The sequence below is a fragment of the Bombina bombina genome, chromosome 12, assembly GCF_027579735.1.
Source record: "Bombina bombina isolate aBomBom1 chromosome 12, aBomBom1.pri, whole genome shotgun sequence".
In the NCBI taxonomy this organism is placed as follows: Eukaryota; Metazoa; Chordata; class Amphibia; order Anura; family Bombinatoridae; genus Bombina; species Bombina bombina.
The window spans coordinates 65,260,071-65,283,695 of NC_069510.1; the positions used below are offsets into that span (position 1 = coordinate 65,260,071).

The window sequence follows — 23,625 nt, forward strand, 5'->3', positions numbered from 1 at the left end:
ATTGCAGTAGTACCTTACTTGGACGACATTCTAATTCAAGCGTCGTCTCTGCCACAAGCAAAGGCTCATACGGACATTGTCCTAGCCTTTCTCAGATCTCACGGGTGGAAAGTGAACGTAGAAAAAAGTTTTCTATTCCCGTCAACAAGAGTTCCCTTCTTGGGAACAATAATAGACAACTTAGAAATGAAGATTTTTCTGACAGAGGCCAGAAAATCAAAACTTCTAAGCTCTTGTCAAGTACTTCATTCTGTTCTTCTTCCTTCCATAGCGCAGTGCATGGAAGTAATAGGTTTGATGGTTGCGGCAATGGACATAGTTCCTTTTGCGCGGATTCATCTAAGACCATTACAACTGTGCATGCTCAGACAGTGGAATGGGGATTATACAGACTTGTCCCCGACGATCCAAGTAGATCAGAGGACCAGAGATTCACTCCGTTGGTGGCTGACCCTGGACAACCTGTCTCAAGGGATGAGCTTCCGCAGACCAGAGTGGGTCATTGTTACGACCGACGCCAGTCTGGTGGGCTGGGGCACGGTCTGGGAATACCTGAAAGCTCAGGGTCTATGGTCTCGGGAAGAATCTCTTCTCCCGATAAACATTCTGGAACTGAGAGCGATATTCAATGCTCTCAAGGCTTGGCCTCAACTAGCAAAGGCCAAATTCATAAGGTTTCAATCAGACAACATGACGACTGTTGCATATATCAACCATCAGGGGGGAACAAGGAGTTCCCTGGCGATGGAAGAAGTGACCAAAGTAATTCAATGGGCGGAGATTCACTCCTGCCACTTGTCTGCAATCCACATCCCAGGAGTGGAAAATTGGGAAGCGGATTTTCTGAGTCGTCAGACATTTCATCCGGGGGAGTGGGAACTCCATCCGGAAATCTTTGCCCACATAACTCAATTATGGGGCATTCCAGACATGGATCTGATGGCGTCTCGTCAGAACTTCAAGGTTCCTTGCTACGGGTCCAGATCCAGGGATCCCAAGGCGACTCTAGTAGATGCACTAGTAGCACCTTGGACCTTCAACCTAGCCTATGTATTCCCACCGTTTCCTCTCATTCCCAGGCTGGTAGCCAGGATCAATCAGGAGAGGGCTTCGGTGATCTTGATAGCTCCTGCGTGGCCACGCAGAACTTGGTATGCAGACCTGGTGAATATGTCATCGGCTCCACCATGGAAGCTACCTTTGAGACGGGACCTTCTTGTTCAAGGTCCGTTCGAACATCCGAATCTGGCCTCACTCCAACTGACTGCTTGGAGATTGAACGCTTGATTTTATCAAAGCGTGGGTTCTCAGATTCTGTCATTGATACTCTTATTCAGGCTAGAAAGCCTGTAACTAGAAAAATTTACCATAAAGTATGGAAGAAATATATCTGTTGGTGCGAATCGAAAGGATTCCCATGGAACAGGGTAAAAATTCCTAAAATTCTATCCTTTCTACAAGAGGGTTTGGAGAAAGGATTATCTGCAAGTTCTTTGAAGGGACAGATTTCTGCTTTATCTGTTTTACTTCACAAAAAAGCTGGCGGCTGTGCCAGATGTTCAAGCTTTTGTTCAGGCTCTGGTTAGAATCAAGCCTGTTTACAAACCTTTGACTCCTCCTTGGAGTCTCAATTTAGTTCTTTCAGTTCTTCAAGGGGTTCCGTTTGAACCCTTACATTCCGTAGATATTAAGTTATTATCTTGGAAAGTTTTGTTTTTGGTTGCAATTTCTTCTGCTAGAAGAGTTTCAGAGTTATCTGCTCTGCAGTGTTCTCCTCCTTATCTGGTGTTCCATGCAGATAAGGTGGTTTTGCGTACTAAACCTGGTTTTCTTCCGAATGTTGTTTCTAACAAAAATATTAACCAGGAGATAGTTGTGCCTTCTTTGTGTCCGAATCCAGTTTCAAAGAAGGAACGTTTGTTGCACAATTTGGATGTAGTTCGTGCTCTAAAATTCTATTTAGAGGCTACAAAGGATTTCAGACAAACATCTTCCTTGTTTGTTGTTTATTCTGGTAAAAGGAGAGGTCAAAAAGCAACTTCTACCTCTCTCTCTTTTTGGCTTAAAAGCATCATCCGATTGGCTTATGAGACTGCCGGACGGCAGCCTCCTGAAAGAATCACAGCTCACTCCACTAGGGCTGTGGCTTCCACATGGGCCTTCAAGAACGAGGCTTCTGTTGATCAGATATGTAAGGCAGCGACTTGGTCTTCACTGCACACTTTTACAAAATTTTACAAATTTGATACTTTTGCTTCTTCTGAGGCTATTTTTGGGAGAATGGTTTTGCAAGCCGTGGTGCCTTCCATCTAGGTGACCTGATTTGCTCCCTCCCATCATCCGTGTCCTAAAGCTTTGGTATTGGTTCCCATAAGTAAGGATGACGCCGTGGACCGGACACACCTATGTTGGAGAAAACAGAATTTATGCTTACCTGATAAATTACTTTCTCCAACGGTGTGTCCGGTCCACGGCCCGCCCTGGTTTTTTAATCAGGTCTGATGAATTATTTTCTCTAACTACAGTCACCACGGTATCATATGATTTCTCCTATGCATATTCCTCCTTTACGTCGGTCGAATGACTGGGGAAGGCGGAGCCTAGGAGGGATCATGTGACCAGCTTTGCTGGGCTCTTTGCCATTTCCTGTTGGGGAAGAGAATATCCCACAAGTAAGGATGACGCCGTGGACCGGACACACCGTTGGAGAAAGTAATTTATCAGGTAAGCATAAATTCTGTTTTCCAATTTACTTTTATCACCAATTTTGCTTTGTTCTCTTGGTATTCTTAGTTGAAAGCTTAACCTAGGAGGTTCATATGCTAATTTCTTAGACCTTGAAGCCCACCTCTTTCAGATTGCATTTTAACAGTTTTTCACCACTAGAGGGTGTTGGTTCACGTATTTCATATAGATAACACTGTGCTTGTGCATGAAACGTTATCTGGGAGCAGGCACTGATTGGCTAGACTGCAAAAAGGGGCAGTTTGCAGAGGCTTAGATACAAGATAATCACAGAGGTTAAAAGTATATTATTATAACTGTTTTAGTTATGCAAAACTGGGAAATGGGTAATAAAGGGATTATCTATCTTTTAAAACAATACAAATTCTAATGTAGACTGTCCCTTTAAGCAACTTTCCAAATTACTTCTATTATTCATTTTGCTTCATTCTCTTGGTATCCTTCAATGGAGGAGCAATGCACTACTAGGAGATTTCCGAGCACATCAGTAAGCCAATGACAAGAGGCATATATATGCAGCCACCAATCAGCAGCTAGCTCCCAGCTCCTGCACCTACCTAGGTATCCTTTTAAACAAATGATACCAAGAGAATGAAGAAAATTAGATATTAGAAGTAAATTGGAAAGTTGTTTAACATTGTATGCAATCTGAATCATGAAAGAAAAATTTGGAGTTTCATATCCCTTTAACAAATCCAGAACCCGCTTTCTGTTCATGCCTTCTTCATCTTTAAATTGTTATGAAACACAAAAATGTATTTTGTGATTGACAGAACATATATTTTTTAAAAAGTTTCAAATTTACTTCTATTATCAAATTTGTTTTGTCCTCATGATATTCTGTGTTGAAGAGATACCTAGGTAGCATCTGGTGCACTACATGACAGGAAATGGTGCTGCCCTCTAGTGTTCTTGTAAATGGATAACCTTCTTGCAAAACTGCTGCCATGTATGAATAAAATTTGATAATAGAAGTAAATTAGAAAATTGTTTAAAATCGCATGCTCTATCTGAACCATGAAAGAAAAAAGTGGGATTCATAATCCTTTAAAGGGACAGTCTAATCCAGACTTTTTATTGTTTAAAAAAAAAAAGATGATCCCTTTATTACCTAATTCCCCAGTTTTGTATAACACAAAGATACCAAGAGAACGAAGACAAATAAGTAAATTAGAAATGATCTGAATCATAAAATAAAAAATGTTGGGTTTCATATCCCTTTAGCTTTTTAATCTCCATTTCTTCTGTTATGTGTGATCAGTCCACGGGTCATCATTACTTCTGGGATATTATCTGCTCCCCTACAGGAAGTGCAAGAGGATTCACCCAGCAGAGTTGCTATATAGCTCCTCCCCTCTACGTCACCTCCAGTCATTCTCTTGCACCCAAAGACTAGATAGGAGGTGTGAGAGGACTATGGTGATTATACTTAGTTTTTTATAACTTCAATCAAAAGTTTGTTATTTTACAATAGCACCGGAGCGTGTTATTACTTCTCTGGCAGAGTTTGAAGAAGAATCTACCAGAGTTTTTCTTATGATTTTAACCGGAGTAGTTAAGATCATATTGCTGTTTCTCGGCCATCTGAGGGAGGTAAAAGCTTCAGATCAGGGGACAGCGGGCAGTTGAATCTGCATTGAGGTATGTAGCAGTTTTTATTTTCTGAATGGAATTGATGAGAAAATCCTGCCATACCGTTATAATGACATGTATGTATACTCTACACTTCAGTATTCTGGGGATGGTATTTCACCGGAATTACTCTGTAAAAATACATTAAACCTTTTAATAGGTATTTAATTCATGTTAAACGTTTTTGCTGGAATGTAGAATCGTTTGCATTTCTGAGGTACTGAGTGAATAAATATTTGGGCATTATTTTTCCACTTGGCAGTTTGCTTGTTTTGATTATGACAGTTTCGTTTCTCTCTCACTGCTGTGTGTGAGGGGGAGGGGCCGTTTTTGGCGCTCTTTTGCTACGCATCAAAAATTTCCAGTCAGTTACTCTTGTATTTTCTGCATGATCCGGTTCATCTCTAACAGAACTCAGGGGTCTTCAAACTTCTTTGAAGGGAGGTAGATTCTCTCAGCAGAGCTGTGAGACTTATGTAGTGACTGTGTTTTAAAACGTTGCTCTGTGATTTTTATGTTTAAAATTTAATTAGTGTTACTTTACTAATGGGAACAAACCTTTGCTAACAAGTTGTGTTGTTTTTAAAGAGTGATGCTATAACTGTTTTTCAGTTCATTATTTCAACTGTCATTTAATCGTTTAGTGCTTCTTTGAGGCACAGTACGTTTTTTTGTTAAATAAGATTGTAACCAAGTTGCATGTTTATTGCTAGTGTGTTAAACATGTCTGATTCAGAGGAAGATACCTGTGTCATTTGTTCCAATGCCAAGGTGGAGCCCAATAGAAATTTATGTACTAACTGTATTGATGCTACTTTAAATAAAAGCCAATCTGTACAAATTGAACAAATTTCACCAAACAGCGAGGGGAGAGTTATGCCGTCTAACTCGCTTCACGTGTCAGTACCTGCGTCTCCCGCCCGGGAGGTGCGTGATATTATGGCGCCTAGTACATCTGGGCAGCCATTACAGATAACATTACAAGATATGGCTACTGTTATGACTGAAGTTTTGGCTAAGTTACCAGAACTAAGAGGCAAGCGTGATCACTCTGGGGTGAGAACAGAGTGCGCTGATAATTCTAGGGCCATGTCTGATACTGCGTCACAGCTTGCAGAGCATGAGGACGGAGAGCTTCATTCTGTAGGTGACGGTTCTGATCCAAGCAGATTGGATTCAGATATTTCAAATTTTAAATTTAAATTGGTAAACCTCTGTGTATTACTAGGGGAGGTCTTAGCGGCTCTTAACGATTGTAACACTGTTGCAATACCAGAGAAAATGTGTAGGTTGGATAAATACTTTGCGGTACCGGCGAGTACTGACGTTTTTCCTATACCTAAGAGATTAACTGAAATTGTTACTAAGGAGTGGGATAGACCCGGTGTGCCGTTCTCACCCCCTCCAATATTTAGAAAGATGTTTCCAATAGACGCCACCACACGGGACTTATGGCAAACGGTCCCTAAGGTGGAGGGAGCAGTTTCTACTTTAGCTAAGCGCACCACTATCCCGGTGGAGGATAGCTGTGCTTTTTCAGATCCTATGGATAAAAAATTAGAGGGTTACCTTAAGAAAATGTTTGTTCAACAAGGTTTTATATTGCAACCCCTTGCATGCATCGCGCCGATTACGGCTGCGGCAGCATTTTGGATTGAGTCTCTGGAAGAGAACCTTAGTTCCGCTACGCTGGACGACATTACGGACAGGCTTAGAGTCCTTAAACTAGCTAATTCATTCATTTCGGAGGCCGTAGTACATTTAACTAAACTTACGGCTAAGAATTCAGGATTCGCCATTCAGGCACGTAGGGCGCTGTGGCTAAAATCCTGGTCGGCTGATGTAACTTCTAAGTCCAAATTACTTAATATACCTTTCAAGGGGCAAACTTTATTTGGGCCCGGTTTGAAAGAAATTATCGCTGACATTACAGGAGGTAAGGGCCACGCTCTACCTCAAGACAAAGCCAAAGCTAAGGCTAGACAGTCTAATTTTCGTCCCTTTCGGAATTTCAAAGCAGGTGCAGCATCAACTTCCACTGCACCAAAACAGGAAGGAGCTGTTGCTCGTTACAGACAAGGCTGGAAACCTAACCAGTCCTGGAATAAGGGCAAGCAGGCCAGAAAACCTGCTGCTGCCCCTAAGACAGCATGAACCGAGGGCCCCCGATCCGGGACCGGATCTAGTGGGGGGCAGACTCTCTCTCTTCGCCCAGGCTTGGGCAAGAGATGTCCAGGATCCCTGGGCGCTAGAGATCATATCTCAGGGATACCTTCTAGACTTCAAATTATCTCCCCCAAGAGGGAGATTTCATCTGTCAAGGTTGTCAACAAACCAAATAAAGAAAGACGCGTTTCTACGCTGTGTACAAGATCTATTATTAATGGGAGTGATCCATCCGGTTCCGCGGTCGGAACAAGGACAAGGGTTTTACTCAAACCTGTTTGTGGTTCCCAAAAAAGAGGGAACTTTCAGGCCAATCTTGGATTTAAAGATCCTAAACAAATTCCTAAGAGTTCCATCGTTCAAAATGGAAACTATTCGGACAATCTTACCCATGATCCAAAAGGGTCAATACATGACCACAGTGGATTTAAAGGATGCTTACCTTCACATACCGATTCACAAAGATCATTACCGGTATCTAAGGTTTGCCTTCTTAGACAGGCATTACCAGTTTGTAGCCCTTCCATTCGGATTGGCTACGGCTCCAAGAATCTTCACAAAGGTTCTGGGTGCCCTTCTAGCGGTTCTGAGACCGCGAGGAATTTCGGTAGCTCCGTACCTAGACGACATTCTGATACAAGCTTCAAGCTTTCAAACTGCCAAGTCTCATACAGAGTTAGTTCTGGCATTTCTAAGGTCGCATGGATGGAAAGTGAACGAAAAGAAGAGTTCTCTCTTGCCTCTCACAAGAGTTCCATTCTTGGGGACTCTTATAGATTCTGTAGAAATGAAGATTTATCTGACAGAAGACAGATTAACAAAGCTTCTAAATGTATGCCGTGTCCTTCATTCCATTCAACTCCCGTCAGTAGCTCAATGCATGGAGGTGATCGGCTTAATGGTAGCAGCAATGGACATAGTACCCTTTGCACGCCTACATCTCAGACCGCTGCAATTGTGCATGCTGAGTCAGTGGAATGGGGATTACTCAGATTTGTCCCCCACTCTGAATCTGGATCAAGAGACCAGAAACTCTCTTCTATGGTGGCTTTCTCGGCCACATCTGTCCAGGGGGATGCCGTTCAGCAGGCCGGACTGGACAATCGTAACAACAGACGCCAGCCTTCTAGGTTGGGGCGCTGTCTGGAATTCTCTGAAGGCTCAGGGACAATGGAGTCAGGAGGAAAGTCTCCTGCCAATAAACATTCTGGAATTGAGAGCAGTTCTCAATGCCCTTCTAGCTTGGCCCCAGTTAAAGACTCGGGGGTTCATCAGGTTTCAGTCAGACAACACCACGACTGTAGCTTACATCAACCATCAGGGAGGGACAAGAAGCTCCCTAGCAATGATAGAAGTATCAAAGATAATTCGCTGGGCAGAGTCTCACTCTTGCCACCTGTCAGCAATCCACATCCCGGGAGTGGAGAACTGGGAGGCGGATTTCTTGAGTCGCCAGACTCTTCATCCGGGGGAGTGGGAACTTCATCCGGAGGTCTTTGCCCAAATACTTCGACGTTGGGGCAAACCAGAGATAGATCTCATGGCGTCTCGCCAGAACGCCAAACTTCCTCGCTACGGATCCAGATCCAGGGATCCGGGAGCGGTTCTGATAGATGCTTTGACAGCACCTTGGAACTTCAGGATGGCTTATGTGTTTCCACCCTTCCCGCTGCTTCCTCGATTGATTGCCAAAATCAAACAGGAGAGAGCATCAGTGATTCTAATAGCGCCTGCATGGCCGCGCAGGACTTGGTATGCAGATCTAGTGGACATGTCATCCTGTCCGCCTTGGTCTCTACCTCTAAGACAGGACCTTCTGATTCAGGGTCCATTCAAACATCAAAGTCTAACTTCTCTGAAGCTGACTGCTTGGAAATTGAACGCTTGATTTTATCAAAACGTGGTTTTTCTGAGTCGGTTATTGATACCCTGATACAGGCTAGGAAGCCTGTTACCAGAAAGATTTACCATAAAATATGGCGTAAATACCTATACTGGTGTGAATCCAAAGATTACTCCTGGAGTAAGGTTAGGATTCCTAGGATATTGTCTTTTCTACAAGAAGGTTTAGAAAAGGGTTTATCGGCTAGCTCATTAAAGGGACAGATCTCAGCTCTGTCCATCTTGTTACACAGGCGTCTGTCAGAAAATTCAGACATCCAGGCCTTTTGTCAGGCTTTAGCTAGGATCAAGCCTGTGTTTAAAACTGTTGCTCCGCCATGGAGTTTAAACTTAGTTCTTAACGTTTTACAGGGTGTTCCGTTTGAACCCCTTCATTCCATTGATATAAAATTGTTATCTTGGAAAGTTCTATTTTTAATGGCTATTTCCTCGGCTCGAAGAGTCTCTGAGTTATCAGCCCTACATTGTGATTCTCCTTATCTGATCTTTCACTCAGACAAGGTAGTTCTGCGTACTAAACCTGGGTTCTTACCTAAGGTTGTTTCTAACAGGAATATCAATCAAGAGATTGTTGTTCCATCCTTGTGTCCAAATCCTTCTTCAAAGAAGGAACGTCTTCTACACAATCTGGATGTAGTTCGTGCCCTCAAGTTCTACTTGCAGGCAACTAAAGATTTTCGCCAAACTTCTTCCCTGTTTGTCGTTTATTCTGGACAGAGGAGAGGTCAAAAAGCTTCTGCTACCTCTCTCTCTTTTTGGCTTCGTAGCATAATACGTTTAGCCTATGAGACTGCTGGACAGCAGCCTCCTGAAAGAATTACAGCTCATTCCACTAGAGCTGTGGCTTCCACTTGGGCCTTTAAGAATGAGGCCTCTGTTGAACAGATTTGCAAGGCTGCAACTTGGTCTTCGCTTCATACTTTTTCCAAATTTTACAAATTTGACACTTTTGCTTCTTCGGAGGCTATTTTTGGGAGAAAGGTTCTTCAGGCAGTGGTTCCTTCTGTATAATGAGCCTGCCTATCCCTCCCGTCATCCGTGTACTTTTGCTTTGGTATTGGTATCCCAGAAGTAATGATGACCCGTGGACTGATCACACATAACAGAAGAAAACATAATTTATGCTTACCTGATAAATTCCTTTCTTCTGTTGTGTGATCAGTCCACGGCCCGCCCTGTTTTTTTAAGGCAGGTAAATATTTTTTAAATTATAATTCAGTCACCACTACACCCTTGGCTTCTCCTTTCTCGTTGGTCTTTGGTCGAATGACTGGAGGTGACGTAGAGGGGAGGAGCTATATAGCAACTCTGCTGGGTGAATCCTCTTGCACTTCCTGTAGGGGAGCAGATAATATCCCAGAAGTAATGATGACCCGTGGACTGATCACACAACAGAAGAAAGGAATTTATCAGGTAAGCATAAATTATGTTATATTTACAACTAATACGTCTCCCTTGTTGAGCTAGCAAGGCCTAGAGATAACAAAGTAACAGGTAGATTACAAGTTTTGTCGGTAAAGCTGTGCGGGGCTAATGAGCCGTTTATGCTTATCGCTCACTTGCACACAGCGCTGGTATTACGTTTGTTTTTTTTAAACCCGGCGTTAGCCACAGAAAAGTGAGCGGAAAGCAAAATTTAGCTCCACATCTCACCTCAATACCAGCGCTGCTTACGGTAGCGGTGAGCTGGCTAAACGTGCTCGTGCACGATTTCCCCATATGAATCAATGGGGGAGAGCCGGCTGAAAAAAAACTTAACATTTGCAAAAAAGCAGCGTTCAGCTCCTAACGCAGCCCTATTGATTCCTATGGAGAAATACATTTTTGTCTACACCTAAAACCCTAGCATGAACCCCGAGTCTAAACACCCGTAATCTTACACTTATTAACCCCTAATCTGACGCCCCCGATATCGCCGACACCTGCATTATATTATGAACCCCTAATCTGCCGCTCTAGACACCGCCGACACCTACATTATATTTATTAACCCCTAATCTGCCGCCCCCTATGTCGCCACCACTATAATAGTTATTAACCTCTAAGTCTAACCCTAACCCCCCCCCAACTTAAATATAATTTAAATAAATTTAAATAAAATAACTACAATTAACTAAATTATTCCTATTTAAAACTAAATACTTACCTATAAAATAAACCCTTAGCTAGCTACAATATAACTAATAGTTACATTGTAGCTAGCTTAGGGTTTATTTTTATTTTACAGGCAACTTTGTATTTATTTTAACTAGGTACAATAGTTATTAAATAGTTAAGTATTTGCGGTAGTCGCGCCAAAAAAGTGAGCGGTACACCTGTACCTGCAAGACTCGTAATACCAGCGGGCGTTAAAAAGCAGCGTTGGGACCTCTCAACGCTGCTTTTTAACCCTAACGCAAGACTCGTAATCTAGCCGTAAATGTTTTCACTGCTTATGATTCTGTATAAGTGGAGCCATTTTTACATATGCATATTTGATGTTTTGCTTATCATAATTAAAAGGATATGAATCAGTGCTCCTTTCGTAAAAACAAATATGTTAATTCAAAGTAAAAATAAAAAGAAGCAGATTGTGCTGAATACCTGATAAATTAATTTCTTTCATAATGACAAGAGTCCATGAGCTTGTGATGTATGGGATATACATGCCTACCAGGAGGGGCAAAGTTTCCCAAATGCCTATAAATGCACCTCCCACCACACCCACAACTCAGTATAACGAATAGCCAAGTAGTGAGGTATAAAAAGGCAATACAAAAAAGAGGAACTGAAAAATATTGTGCTTTTATACAAAAAATATAACCACCAAAAACAGGGTAAAAAGGTAAGTTCTTACATAAATTATGTTTTCTTTCATGTAAATGGCAAGAGTCCATGAGCTAGTGACATATGGGATAAAATACCCAAGATGTGGAAGTCCACAGAAGATTCACTAGAAAGGGAGGGATAAAATAAAAACAGCTATTTCCGCTGAGAAATTAAATATACAAAATAAGTTCTTATAGACAGAAGAATCAAACTGAGACAGCTGCCTGAAGAACTCTTCTACCAAAGACTGCTTCAGAAGAAGCAAATACATCAAAATGGTAAAATTTAGTAAATGTATGCAAAGACCAAGTTGCTGCTTTGCAAATCTGATCAACTGAAGCTTCATTCTTAAAAGCCCACAAAGTGGCAACTGATCTAGTAGAATGAGCTGTAATTCTCTAAAGCGGAGACTGTCCCGCCTCCAAATAAGCCTTGTGAGTCAAAAGCTTTAATCAAGATGCCAAAGAAATGGCAGAGGCTTTCTGACCTTTCCTAGAACCAGAAAAGACAACAGACTAGAAGTCCTCCTGAAATCCTTAGTAGCCTCAACATAGTATTTCAAAGCCCTTACAACATCCAAAGAGTGTAACGATCTTTCAAGCAAATTCTTAGGATTCGGCTGTTTTGTTTCCCTCAAAACAGCCTTATCCTGATGGAAAATCAGAAAAGGAGACTCACAAGAGAGAGCAGACTATTCAGAAACTCTTCTAGCAGAAGAGATAGCCAAAAGGAACAATACTTTCCAAGAAAGTGATTAAATATCCAAAGAATGCATAGGCTGTAAAGGAGGAGCCTGCAAAACCTTCAAACCCAAATTAAGACTCAATGGAGGAGAAATAGACTTAATAACAGGCTTGATACGAACCAAAGCCTGAACAAAACAGTGAATATCAGGAAGTTTAGCAATCTTTCTATGAAATAAAATAGAAAGAGCAGAGATTTGTCCCTTCAAAGTACTTGCAGACAAACCTTTATCCAAACTATCCTGAAGAAACGGTCAAATTCTAGGAATTCTAAAAGAATGCCAGGAGAATTTATGAGAAGAACACCATAAAATATAAGTCTTCCAAACTCGACTTCCTAGAAACAGATTACGAGCCTGTAACATAGTATCAATTACTGAGTCAGAGAAACCTCTATGACTAAGTGTGTAATTTCCATACCTTCAAATTTAATTATTTGAGATCCTGATGGAAAAACGGCCCTTGAGACAAAAGGTCTGGTCTTAAAGGAAGTGGCCAAGGTTAGCAACTGGACATCCGGACAAGATCTACATACCAGAACCTGTGAGGACATGCTGGTGATACCAGAAACACAAACAAATGTTCCATGATGATCTTGGAGATCACTCTTGGAAGAAGAACTAGAGGCGGTAAGATATAAGCAGGTTGGTAAAACCAAGGAACTGCTAACGCATCCACCGACTCTGCTTGAGGATACCTGGACAGGTACCTGGGAAGTTTCTTGTTTAGATGTGAAGCCCTCAGATCTATTTCTGGAAGACCCCACATCTGAACAATCTGAAAAAACACATCTGGATGGAGCGACCACTCCCCTGGATGTAAAGTCTGACGGCTGAGATAATCCGCTTCCCAATTGTCTACACCTGGGATATGTACAGCAGAAATTAGACTAGAGCTTGATTCCGCCCAAGAAAGTATCCAAGATACTTCTTTCATAGCTAGGGGACTGTGAGTCCCACCCTGATGATTGACATATGCCACAGTTGTGATATTGTCTGTCTGAAAGCGAATGAAAAGCTCTCTCTTTAATAGAGGCCAAGCCTGAAGAGCTCTGAAGATAGCACGGAGTTCTAAAATATTGGTTGGTAACCTCGCCTCTTGAGGTTTCCAAACCCCTTGTGCTGTCAGAGACCCCCAGACAGCTCCCCAACCTGTGAGACTTGCATCTGTTGACAGTCCAGGAAGGACGAACAAAAGAGGCCCCTTGAATAATCTGATGATGGTCCAACCACCAGGACAGAGAGAGTTGAATGTTAGGATTTAAGTATATCAATTGTGATATCCGAGTATAATCCCTGCACCATTGATTCAGCATGCAAAGCTGTTGAGGTCTCATATGAAAACGCGCAAAGGGGATCGTGTCCGATGCTGCAGTCATGAGACCTAAAACTTCCATGCACATAGCCACTGAAGGGAATGATCGAGACTGAAGGTTTCGACAAGCTGAAACCAATTTCATTTGTCTCTTGTCTGTTAAAGACAGAGTCATGGGCGCTGAATCTATTTGGAAACCTAAAAAGGTGACCCTTATCTGAGGAATCAAGAAACTCTTAAATTGATCCTCCAACCATGTTTTTGAAGAAACAACACAAGTTGATTCGTGTGAGATTCTGCTAAATGAAAAAATTGAGCCAGTACCAAGATATCGTCCATATAAGGAATAACATTTAAACAAAATATCCAATTCCCTTATATAGTAGTTTCAGGAATGGGAAAAAATGCATATGCTAAATAAGCAGAAAAGCAAACAGCATAGCCCTCTGGAATATAAAGAGAGCAGCGAGCATAAAGGAAGTGGGGTAATATAATCAAAAAAATATATGGCGCCAAGTATGACGCATGATGCAAAGTGAAAAAAAAGTTTTCGCCAGTCAACTTCCGGAAATGACGCAACTCACGTCATAACAAGCGCACCTTCACGCCAAATAACCTAATGTCAATAAAGACGAGGAAATGACGAAACTTGCAACACTATAGATGCAAATTTGCGGCAAAAAAAATTTATTGCACCAAAAATGACGCAATAAATAACAGCATTTTGCGCCCTCGCGAGCCTAGATTTGCCCACGAAATTTACGGAAAAACAAGTCAAATTGGAAAAAAAGGACTAAACCCCAGGTAAGAAAATAACTTCCTAAAACATGATTCTCATACTGAAACTGTTAGACTGCAAAGGGAAATATACATAGACCTGACTCATGGCAAATATAAGTAAAATACATATATTTAAAACTTTATATTAATACATAAAGCGCCAAACCATAGCTGAGACTGTCTTAAATAATGATACATACTTACCGAAAGACACCCATCCACATATAGCAGATAGCCAAACCAGTACTGAAAGCTATCAGCAGAGGTAATGGTATATATAAGTATATCGTCTATCTGAAAAGGGAGGTAGGAGATGAATCCCTACGACCGATAACAGAGAACCTTTGAAAAGATTTCGCATGAGTGAAACCATAAAAATCAATAGGCGATACTCTCTTCACATCCCTCTGACAAACACTGTACTCTGAGAGGAATTGGGCTCCAGAATGCTTAGAAGCGCTTATCATAGAAGAAATCATAAAAATCAAGCACAAACTTACTTCACCACCTCAATAGGAGGCAAAGTTTGTAAAAACTGAATTGTGGGTGTGGTGGGGGGTGTATTTATAGGCATTTTGAGGTTTGGGAAACTTTGCCCCCTCCTGGTAGGATTGTATATCCCATATGTCACTAGCTCATGGACTCTTGCCAATTACATGAAAGAAAAAGCAAACCGCTTATTTGTTTTCTTGCTAAATTAACACTTACAAGTTCTGAGTGTATCTAGATAAAGCAGACATTACAAAACTAAAGTTCTACTGTAACATGATGTTTGCAGTAAAAGTCCTCTACTGAGCATGGGCAATAAGATTTTGCAAAAAAATTTGCTCCTTTGCCTTTCTGTATAGACCACAGTCCACTTATGGGGTTGTGACAGGAAATAATATACCCTTTACAAAGTTAAAAATAAGAGAAGAAATAAAAGGTAAAATCCTTTTCAGTGATGAATAATACATATTGCAATGATAGCTATTAACCCATTAAGGACCAGCCACGTACCCTGTACATCACTGGTCTTTTCTACATGGCACATCGCGATCATTAAGGGGCTAAGTATAACCCACTGCTTAGTGCTTTTTTTATTACAACAATGAAGCAGGCTATTTTATATCCCTTTAAGAGGAGTATTTGTATAAGGAGGTGGTAGGTGCCCTTGAGTATTTCTCGTGCTGTGTGGAAAACATCTGCTGTTTCATTTGGAACATATTAATCTTTAGATCTTTTCCCTAATTTGTATCTCCTAACAAACAATGTTGTCTTCCTTTACAGCAGCATAAACACATATGTGATTACATATATTATTAACTGGCCTTTTATCATTATTCATTTTTTTTTTTTTTTCAACTCCTGTCTTTTTTTTGCACAACATATGCTTATCTAGTACTTGTGGACGAAGTGTCATCTTAAAGTGATGGTAAATCCTAGTGTTTGTGAAATGCTAGTATTTTCCAGTGGAACAAATAAAAATATTTCATGCTGAAAGTTCCTTTACTTGTCTGCAGCGTTCACCGCGCTAAGCGCCTCAGGCAGCCCCAGCTGGCATTAATGCCAGATAGATAGCACGCTATTGGCTAAGATTACCTCGCTGCAAAATGGCGTTCAGCGCAGCGAACACTGCAGACAAATAAAGGAACTCGACAACCGTCAAATAAGCCATATTTTTGTGTCTGACGAAAGGGGTAAAACCCCAAAACATGATGTAATTAAAGGTGACAATTGTGGAAATTCCTTGTGAGTGCATCCTTTTGTCGGCCTGATTATTTATTTATATACAGTGTGTATATATATATATATATATATATATATATATATAATAAATTGTTTTACAGGCCCGGCGCACACCCCATAGAAAGCCTTTTGAATGTTGTGTATATTAAAGGACCAGTCAACATAGTAAATTTACATAAACGAGAAAATGCAAAATAACAAGACAATGCCATAGCACTTAGTCTAAACTTCAAATGAGTAGTAGATTTTTTTTTTCTGACAATTTTAAAAGTTGTCTTTTTCCACTCCCCCTGTACCATGTGACAGCCATCAGCCATTTACAAATGCATACACGTACCATGCGACAGCCATCAGCCAATCACAAATGAATACACACTTATTTTTGCACATACTCAGTAGGAGCTGGTGACTCAAAAAGTTTAAATATAAAAAGACTGTGCACATTTTGTTAATGGAAGTAAATTGGAAAGTTGTTTAAAAAGGCCTGCCCTATCTGAATAACGAAAGTTTAATTTTGATTGAGTGTCCCTTTAATGTGACCGTCAACACCAGAATTTTTATTGTTTAAAAAGATGGATAATCCCTTTATTACCCATTCCCTAGTTTTGCATAACCAACACAGTTATATAAATACACTTTTTACCTCTGTGATTTCAGTTCTTTTGGTAGACATCCATTTTAGCCAATCAGAGCTGGCTCTCTGGAACTCCACATGCGTGAGCATAGTGTTATCTGTATGACACACAGGAACTAATACCCTCTAGTGGTGAAAAACTGTCAAAATGCCCTGAGAGAAGAGGCGGCCTTCAAGGGCTTAGAAATTAGCATATGAACCTCCTAGGTTTAGCTTTCAACTAAGAATACCAAAAGAACAAAGCAAAATTGGTGATAAAAGTAAATTGTAAAATTGTTAAAAATTACATTCTCTATCTGAATCATGAAAGCTTATTTTGGACTAGACTGTCCCTTTAATTCCATTTCTGTGGATAGTTTGAGATAGATATAAACAAGTTCTTGTATGTATCATCCAATCACAGTGCATTTCATGAAATGCACCCAGACTCACATTACCATCCATTTGGTTTGCAGATATTATCGAGACATCGGTAAGATGCCAGCTATCAGTGACCAAGACATGGATGCATATCTGGTGGAGCAATCAAGACTGCACGCTAATGAATTCAACTCTCTGAGTGCACTCAGTGAGCTTTATTTCTATGTGAACAAATATCGAGAGGAGGTGAGTACGTTAGAGTTTGGTTATATTGTTATTGAGATTCCATAGTTAGGGGGCATGTCGGACACAAGGAAGCAGAAAGATTAGATATCCATCTCTGGATACAGTTGGGCTAGGAATTCCAACATCTTTAACTTTACACTTATTCTTTATTTGTCTTTCCCAATAATGTTGTGCTTCCCTACTTTATTGTGACTTCATTTTTTATTCACTTTACCTTTGTCTTTTTTCTTACTCTACCTTCTTTCTTTTACTCACTTCTTTCTCCCCATGCCCTACTATGGCTCCTCCGCTTTTCTTCCACTCTTCTTCTTTTCTCTGGCTCCTCTGCTTTTCTTCCAATCTTCTCCCTTTCTCTGGCTCCTCTGCTTTTCTTCCACTCTTCTTCCTTTCTCTGGCTCCTTTGCCTTTATCTGACTCTTCTTCCTTTCTCTGGCTCCTCCGCTTTTCTTCCACTCATTTGCCTTTCTCTGGCTCCTTTGCCTTTATCTGACTCTTCTGCCTTTCTCTGGCTCTTCCGCTTTTCTTCCACTCTTCTTTCTTTCTCTGGCTCCTCCGCTTTTCTTCCACTCTTCTTCCTTTCTCTGGCTCCTCTGCTTTTCTTGCACTCGTTTGCCTTTCTCTGGCTCCTCTGCCTTTCTCTGGCTCCTCTGCCTTTCTCTGGCTCCTCTGCCTTTCTCTGGCTCCTCTGCCTTTCTCTGGCTCCTCTGCCTTTCTCTGGCTCCTCTGCTTTTCTTCCACTCTTCTGCCTTTCTCTGGCTCCTCCGCTTTTCTTCCACTCATTTGCCTTTCTCTGACTCCTTTGCCTTTATCTGACTCTTCTGCCTTTCTCTGGCTCTTCCGCTTTTCTTCCACTCATTTGCCTTTCTCTGGCTCCTTTGCCTTTATCTGACTCTTCTGCCTTTCTCTGGCTCTTCCGCTTTTCTTCCACTCTTCTTTCTTTCTCTGGCTCCTCCGCTTTTCTTCCACTCATTTGCCTTTCTCTGGCTCCTTTGCCTTTATCTGACTCTTCTGCCTTTCTCTGGCTCTTCCGCTTTTCTTCCACTCTTCTTCCTTTCTCTGGCTCCTCTGCTTTTCTTGCACTTGTTTGCCTTTCTCTGGCTCCTCTGGCTCCTCTGCCTTTCTCTGGCTCCTCTGCCTTTCTCTGGCTTCTCTGCTTTTCTTCCACTGTTCTGCCTTTCTCTGGCTCCTCTGCTTTTCTTTCACTTCTGCTTTTCTACTGTCTTTCTCTGGCTTCTCTGCTTTTCTTCTGTCTTTCTCTGGCTTCTCTGCTTTTCTTCTGTCTTTCTCTGGCTTCTCTGCTTTTCTTCTGTCTTTCTCTGGCTCCTCTGCTTTTCTTCTGTCTTTCTCTGGCTCATCTGCTTTTCTTCTGTCTTTCTCTGGCTCCTCTGCTTTTCTTCTGCATTCTCTGCTTTTCTTCCACTCTTTTGCCTTTCTCTGGCTACTCTGCTTTTCTTGTCTTTCTCTGGCTCATCTGCTTTCTGTCTTTCTCTGGCTCATCTGCTTTCTGTCTTTCTTTGGCTCATCTGCTTTCTGTCTTTCTCTGGCTCATCTGCTTTTCTTCCACTCTTTTGCCTTTCTCTGGCTCCTCTGCTTTTCTTTCACTTCTGCTTTTCTTCTGTCTTTCTCTGGCTCCTCTGATTTTCTTCTGTCTTTCTCTGGCTCCTCTGATTTTCTTCTGCCTTTCTCTGGTTCCTCTGATTTTCTTCTGTCTTTCTCTGGCTCCTCTGCTTTTCTTCTGCCTTTCCCTGGCTCCTCTGCTTTTCTTCCACTCTTTTGCCTTTCTCTGGCTCCTCTGCTTTTCTTCTGGCTCCTCTGCTTTTCTTCCACATCTTGCACCTTTTTACTTTCCCCACTCCTTTTCTCTCCTTCCTACTTCTCCTCACCTCTGCTTTACTCCAGCTGCTTTCTCCTGCTTACCTCTTGCTCTTCCTTATTGCCACTCCTCACTCCTATTTCTGTATTCTTATTGTACATATCTTCTCTTTTTCCATTCAGTCTTCAAGTCATTCCTCACTAGTATTTGCTTCCATACCTTCCTTTGTTTTCTTCTTCATTTACCTTACACCACCTTTCCTATCTTATAGCTTTCTTTTGCATCTCATCCCCTTTCTCTCCTCACACCTGTTTCCTCCATCTGCTCCATTAACCCTTATTTTCTTCTCAATTCATAACAATTTCATTTCCCTTCAGATTCTCACAGCTCTGGACCGAGATTCTTACTGCCGTAAACACAAACTGCGTCAAAAGATGGAACAAGTTATCAACATGATGTCAAGTAACAGCTGAGCCAATTGCTCATCCCCCTGTATGCCCCATACTGTCGTGTGGGAGGGACAAAAACAGGAGATAACCATATGGGGAGAGATTACTACCAGATGGGTAATGTGCAAAGCTATGGCACTGCCGCAGAGACTCCACGGAGCCACCAATGGGACGTGATATTTATATGACTCCTTAATTTGTGCAGCCTTGGCACTGTGTGTCCATTGGCAACCAGTTCCCCTGCCGACCTGCGTTCTGTGTCTGTGTGACGAGGTGCCCACGTTTCAGTGCCTTGTGCTTAGTATGTAGGGGACGGCGCGGGAAAGCAGAGCTGTGTCATGCCATATGTAGTTTACTCATATACCGAGGCAGTGTGTCCGTCAGTCTTTCATGCTGAGTATTCCAAGAAGGGCGGAACCATTAGCACCTCCCTCTCCAGCTCTTTAATCTCCTGAGCCAATCAACAACCTTCTCTTCCCACCCCTTGGTGATCCCACACCTGTCCATGTTTTGGTAATTACGTGAAGCCATATGACTCTGAGGGATGCCCCACTAATAATCTCACTGCACTATTTTATCCCAAGTTTCCAATGCTCCTGTGGACATGCTGCTTCTGACATCACTGCGCATTATGCGATATATAATGTCATTAGAGGAGAATGTGCTGCACAAGGAGCTGGGACTATTTCCTGTCATGTGATGTAAGATGATAGGGTCCTGACTTTAGACATTGTAGGTAGGAGGGACCCTTATTTGTCCTGTGGTAAACTGGGTATTTTTTATTCAGATTTTGTGCCATGCAATATCAGTGCTATTTTTTATTTTATTTTTTTGGGGTGGGAGGGTGGCAGTGTTTCCACGGTGACTGAGACTGAAACGACTGAGTTATTGCATCCCATTACCATCACTACAGAACATACTGGGAACCAAAGGGATACACTCATTCCAGGCTGGTATTTTAATATTTTTTTTTATACATATATATAAATATATATATATATTTATTTAACTTATTTGTGGAATTGTTAAACCACTCACAGTCTGCAGAGTAAATCATACAGCTTCATGTGTGTTTGTGTGTGTGTAAATATCTATACATAATTTTATACATGGGCACCCTAAGCAAAAAGGAATGCGGCTCACAATATATTGGTCTGGTACTGCAAGTTCTCATGTTTACACTCAGACATATACACAGACACACTCATACTTGGAACACATTGATGCAGACACATAACTACGCACACTTATGATGTGCCAAAATATAGTGAACACTGCAGCAATATAGGGGGGTCTATATTTGTATGTGTGTGTATGTATATATGTATTTTCTGCACATTAAATCCATTAACCCCATAGCTGCCTAATTTCTGCCTAAAATTTACTTGCAGTGACTTCTCTTTGCAGTCCTGGCTGCCCCTTAAGTTTGTTTTCTTTATATCTGTCCAGCTTTCATGACCAGTAATGTGAAAGGCTGTGACTTATTGGGTGAGTGTATTTACTCCCTGTCTGACCCTTGGGTTGGCAATAAAGACATAACTGCCTGACCACAACATTCATGGGCACATACTTTGAGTGCTTTTCATTTATAGATATACCCACTGTATATCACCTATCTAAGGCATATTTCAATATTTTATGTGTACTCTACAATTGGTGAGTCGTCTGCGGATATGTATATGTCAACACCTCATTGGAGGAAACTTAATGTGGGTGTACATTTTTTGCATGTGTACCTCATCTGCTTATACATAAGTGGGGATGGATTCCTATTGGTAACATTTGGGGCACATCCTAGTAAGTAACCATCAATTGATCGCATGTCCTGCAAGTGCACGTCAAAATGTGACACATCTGAGTGGGTGCACTTTATTTTTGTTACATATCTTTGCAGGCACGCCTAATTAAGAGACATATCCCTAAAGTTACACCATATTTTAATCATGTTTTCATTGGATATTAGCGGACACATCTTCACCTCTTTGTAGGCACACTAGAATATGATCAATTCATTCCCAGAGTTGGGGAGCATCGTGCCGTAGCCTCTCTATTCATTAGGGAACCCATCTCAGAAAGTGCCCCCTCAACTGGGGACACAAACCAAAGCATATTAAGCAATAATGAAGCAGCTGTGTGTGTTAAGGCTTCACAGCCTGAATTTTGACTCATAGGGAAAGGGGGTATGGATGTCATTACCAGCACTTAGCCCAGAGTGGAATGGTAACATAACTGCTGATATTCCTTATTGCCAAACTGGAAACATTCCATATCAATGTCTTGCAGTGTTGTGGTGCACATGGCCTGTTTAGTATCCGTACACTTCACGCATAAAATATGCTCTACAGTGTGACAATGTGTAAATGTTTTGAAATATATGTATCATTTTGTACTGTGTGCCAGTCTCATACATAGCCTATTCATACTGCCCATACATTGTGATTTGTCACTGCCATATGAAGCCCCCAATCATCCAAAGGGGTTCAACTCTCCATCACAAATGAAGGGGATTTAGGTGCCTTAGAAAAAAAAAAAAGTTCCACCCCATATGAAACACTGATGCATAAAGGTGTCACTCAGATATGACGCGCAGGTATCACAGTGAAAATGACACGTGCAGGTATCAGTAAAGAAAAAGTGACAAAATCAAATATTCATGAGACATTAGTAAAGCTCTAATGTATGGCAGGGACTATGGCATGCAGGTATCCCACTGATGATGAAATATGTGCAGGTATCACAGTGATATTGTCACACTCAGGTGTCACAGTGGCAATGAAACATGCGCAGTTATCACTGACAATGAAGCGCGAGCAGGTATCACAGTATCTCAGCACTTTATGTCCAAGGATCCAATACTGTGAGCATGGCTTTTTATTTTATGATGTTGTTTTCCTAATAAATGATTTTAAAAACATTGTTCCTCTGGTGTTTTATTTATTGTGGAAGATTCTTGAGTTGGGATCAATGACTGTTCCATGCTGATCACCGTTTGATATCTTTTGTTTTGTAGCCACATTTTATAATGTATGATCAGGCATTCTACACCATCTCTATCACACTCATGGAGTCAGAGATAATTCCATTGGGTTAATATTAACCCACCACTTGAAGTAACACAGAGACATTACAGAAGCAGAAAACCCCTCCTCTTCCCACTTCATTCTCCACTTTTTATGACTTTTTTTGTTTAGAGAAGGCTATATATTGGGAGCTTTGCTCGTTTAATTTTTGGCATTATTGGATGGATTCCTTTGCCTTAATGATGTAACTCTGATCCCTCTCTCTACAGTGCTGACTATATGATCATTAGGGTCATGGCCGGATTGGCCTACTAGGATACCAGGAGATTTCCCGGTGGGCTGCAAAGCTACAATTCAAAGGGGTGATTGGAATTTTTTTTAATACAAACATATATTATAATATATAAAACAAAATATTGGTGGAGTATCCCAGTAATCCCCTTTGAGAAAAATGGAGTGTGCGCATTATACTGACTTAACGCAAAATATGGCTGGTCTCCAAATTTCTCCTACATTGGTGTGTCCGGTCCACGGCTTCATCCTTACTTGTGGGATATTCTCTTCCCCTACAGGAAATGGCAAAGAGACACACAGCAAAAGCTGTCCATATAGCCCCCCTTCTGGCTCCGCCCCCCAGTCATTCTCTTTGCCGCTCTGAACAAGTAGCATCTCCACGGGGATGGTAAAGAGTTTGTGGTGGTAGTTGTAGTTTTTATTTCTTCTATCAAGAGTTTGTTATTTTAAAATAGTGCCGGTTTGTACTATTTACTCTACAACAGAAAGTGATGAAGATTTCTGTTAAAAGAGGAGTATGATTTTAGCACCAGTAACTAAAATCCATTGCTGTTCCCACGCAGGACTGTTGAAACCAGAGAACTTCAGTTGGGGGGAACAGTTTGCAGACTTATCTGCTTCAGGTATGACCAGTCTCTTTTCTAACAAGACCCAGTATTGCTAGAAGACTGTCAGTTTTCCCTTATGGGACCGGTAAGCCATTTTCTTAGACTCAGTAAAAGAATTAAGGCTTATAAATTGGGCTCTATGCTGGTTGACACTTTTGTGGGCTAAATCGATTAGTTTTTTATCATATTATATGACAATTGGAGTGTTTTTGTGAACTTTGAAACACTTTTGGGAACGTTTATTTGCGCCTGGCAGTTGTTTAGACGCCTAATCTAGTCAGAAAGGCCCCTTAACTCTGGTATGCAGAGGGAGGAGGCCTCATTTTCGCGCCTTAGTTGCGCAGTTACTTCCATAGGCAGTGCATGCAGCTTCATGTGAGAGG

General features: G+C 41.4%; 1 protein-coding gene across 1 annotated transcript in view; it reads left to right on the top strand.

Moving 5' to 3' along the window:
• Positions 1-22,234, top strand: part of PLXNA3 (plexin A3) — a 304,218-nt gene extending 281,984 nt beyond the window's left edge. The window contains exons 30-31 of the mRNA XM_053695795.1: positions 16,908-17,058; positions 19,249-22,234. Of these exons, the coding sequence (XP_053551770.1) occupies positions 16,908-17,058; positions 19,249-19,344 (247 nt within the window). The 3' untranslated portion in view covers positions 19,345-22,234. The remainder of the gene's footprint in view (positions 1-16,907; positions 17,059-19,248) is intronic.
• The last annotated feature ends 1,391 nt before the right edge of the window (positions 22,235-23,625 follow it).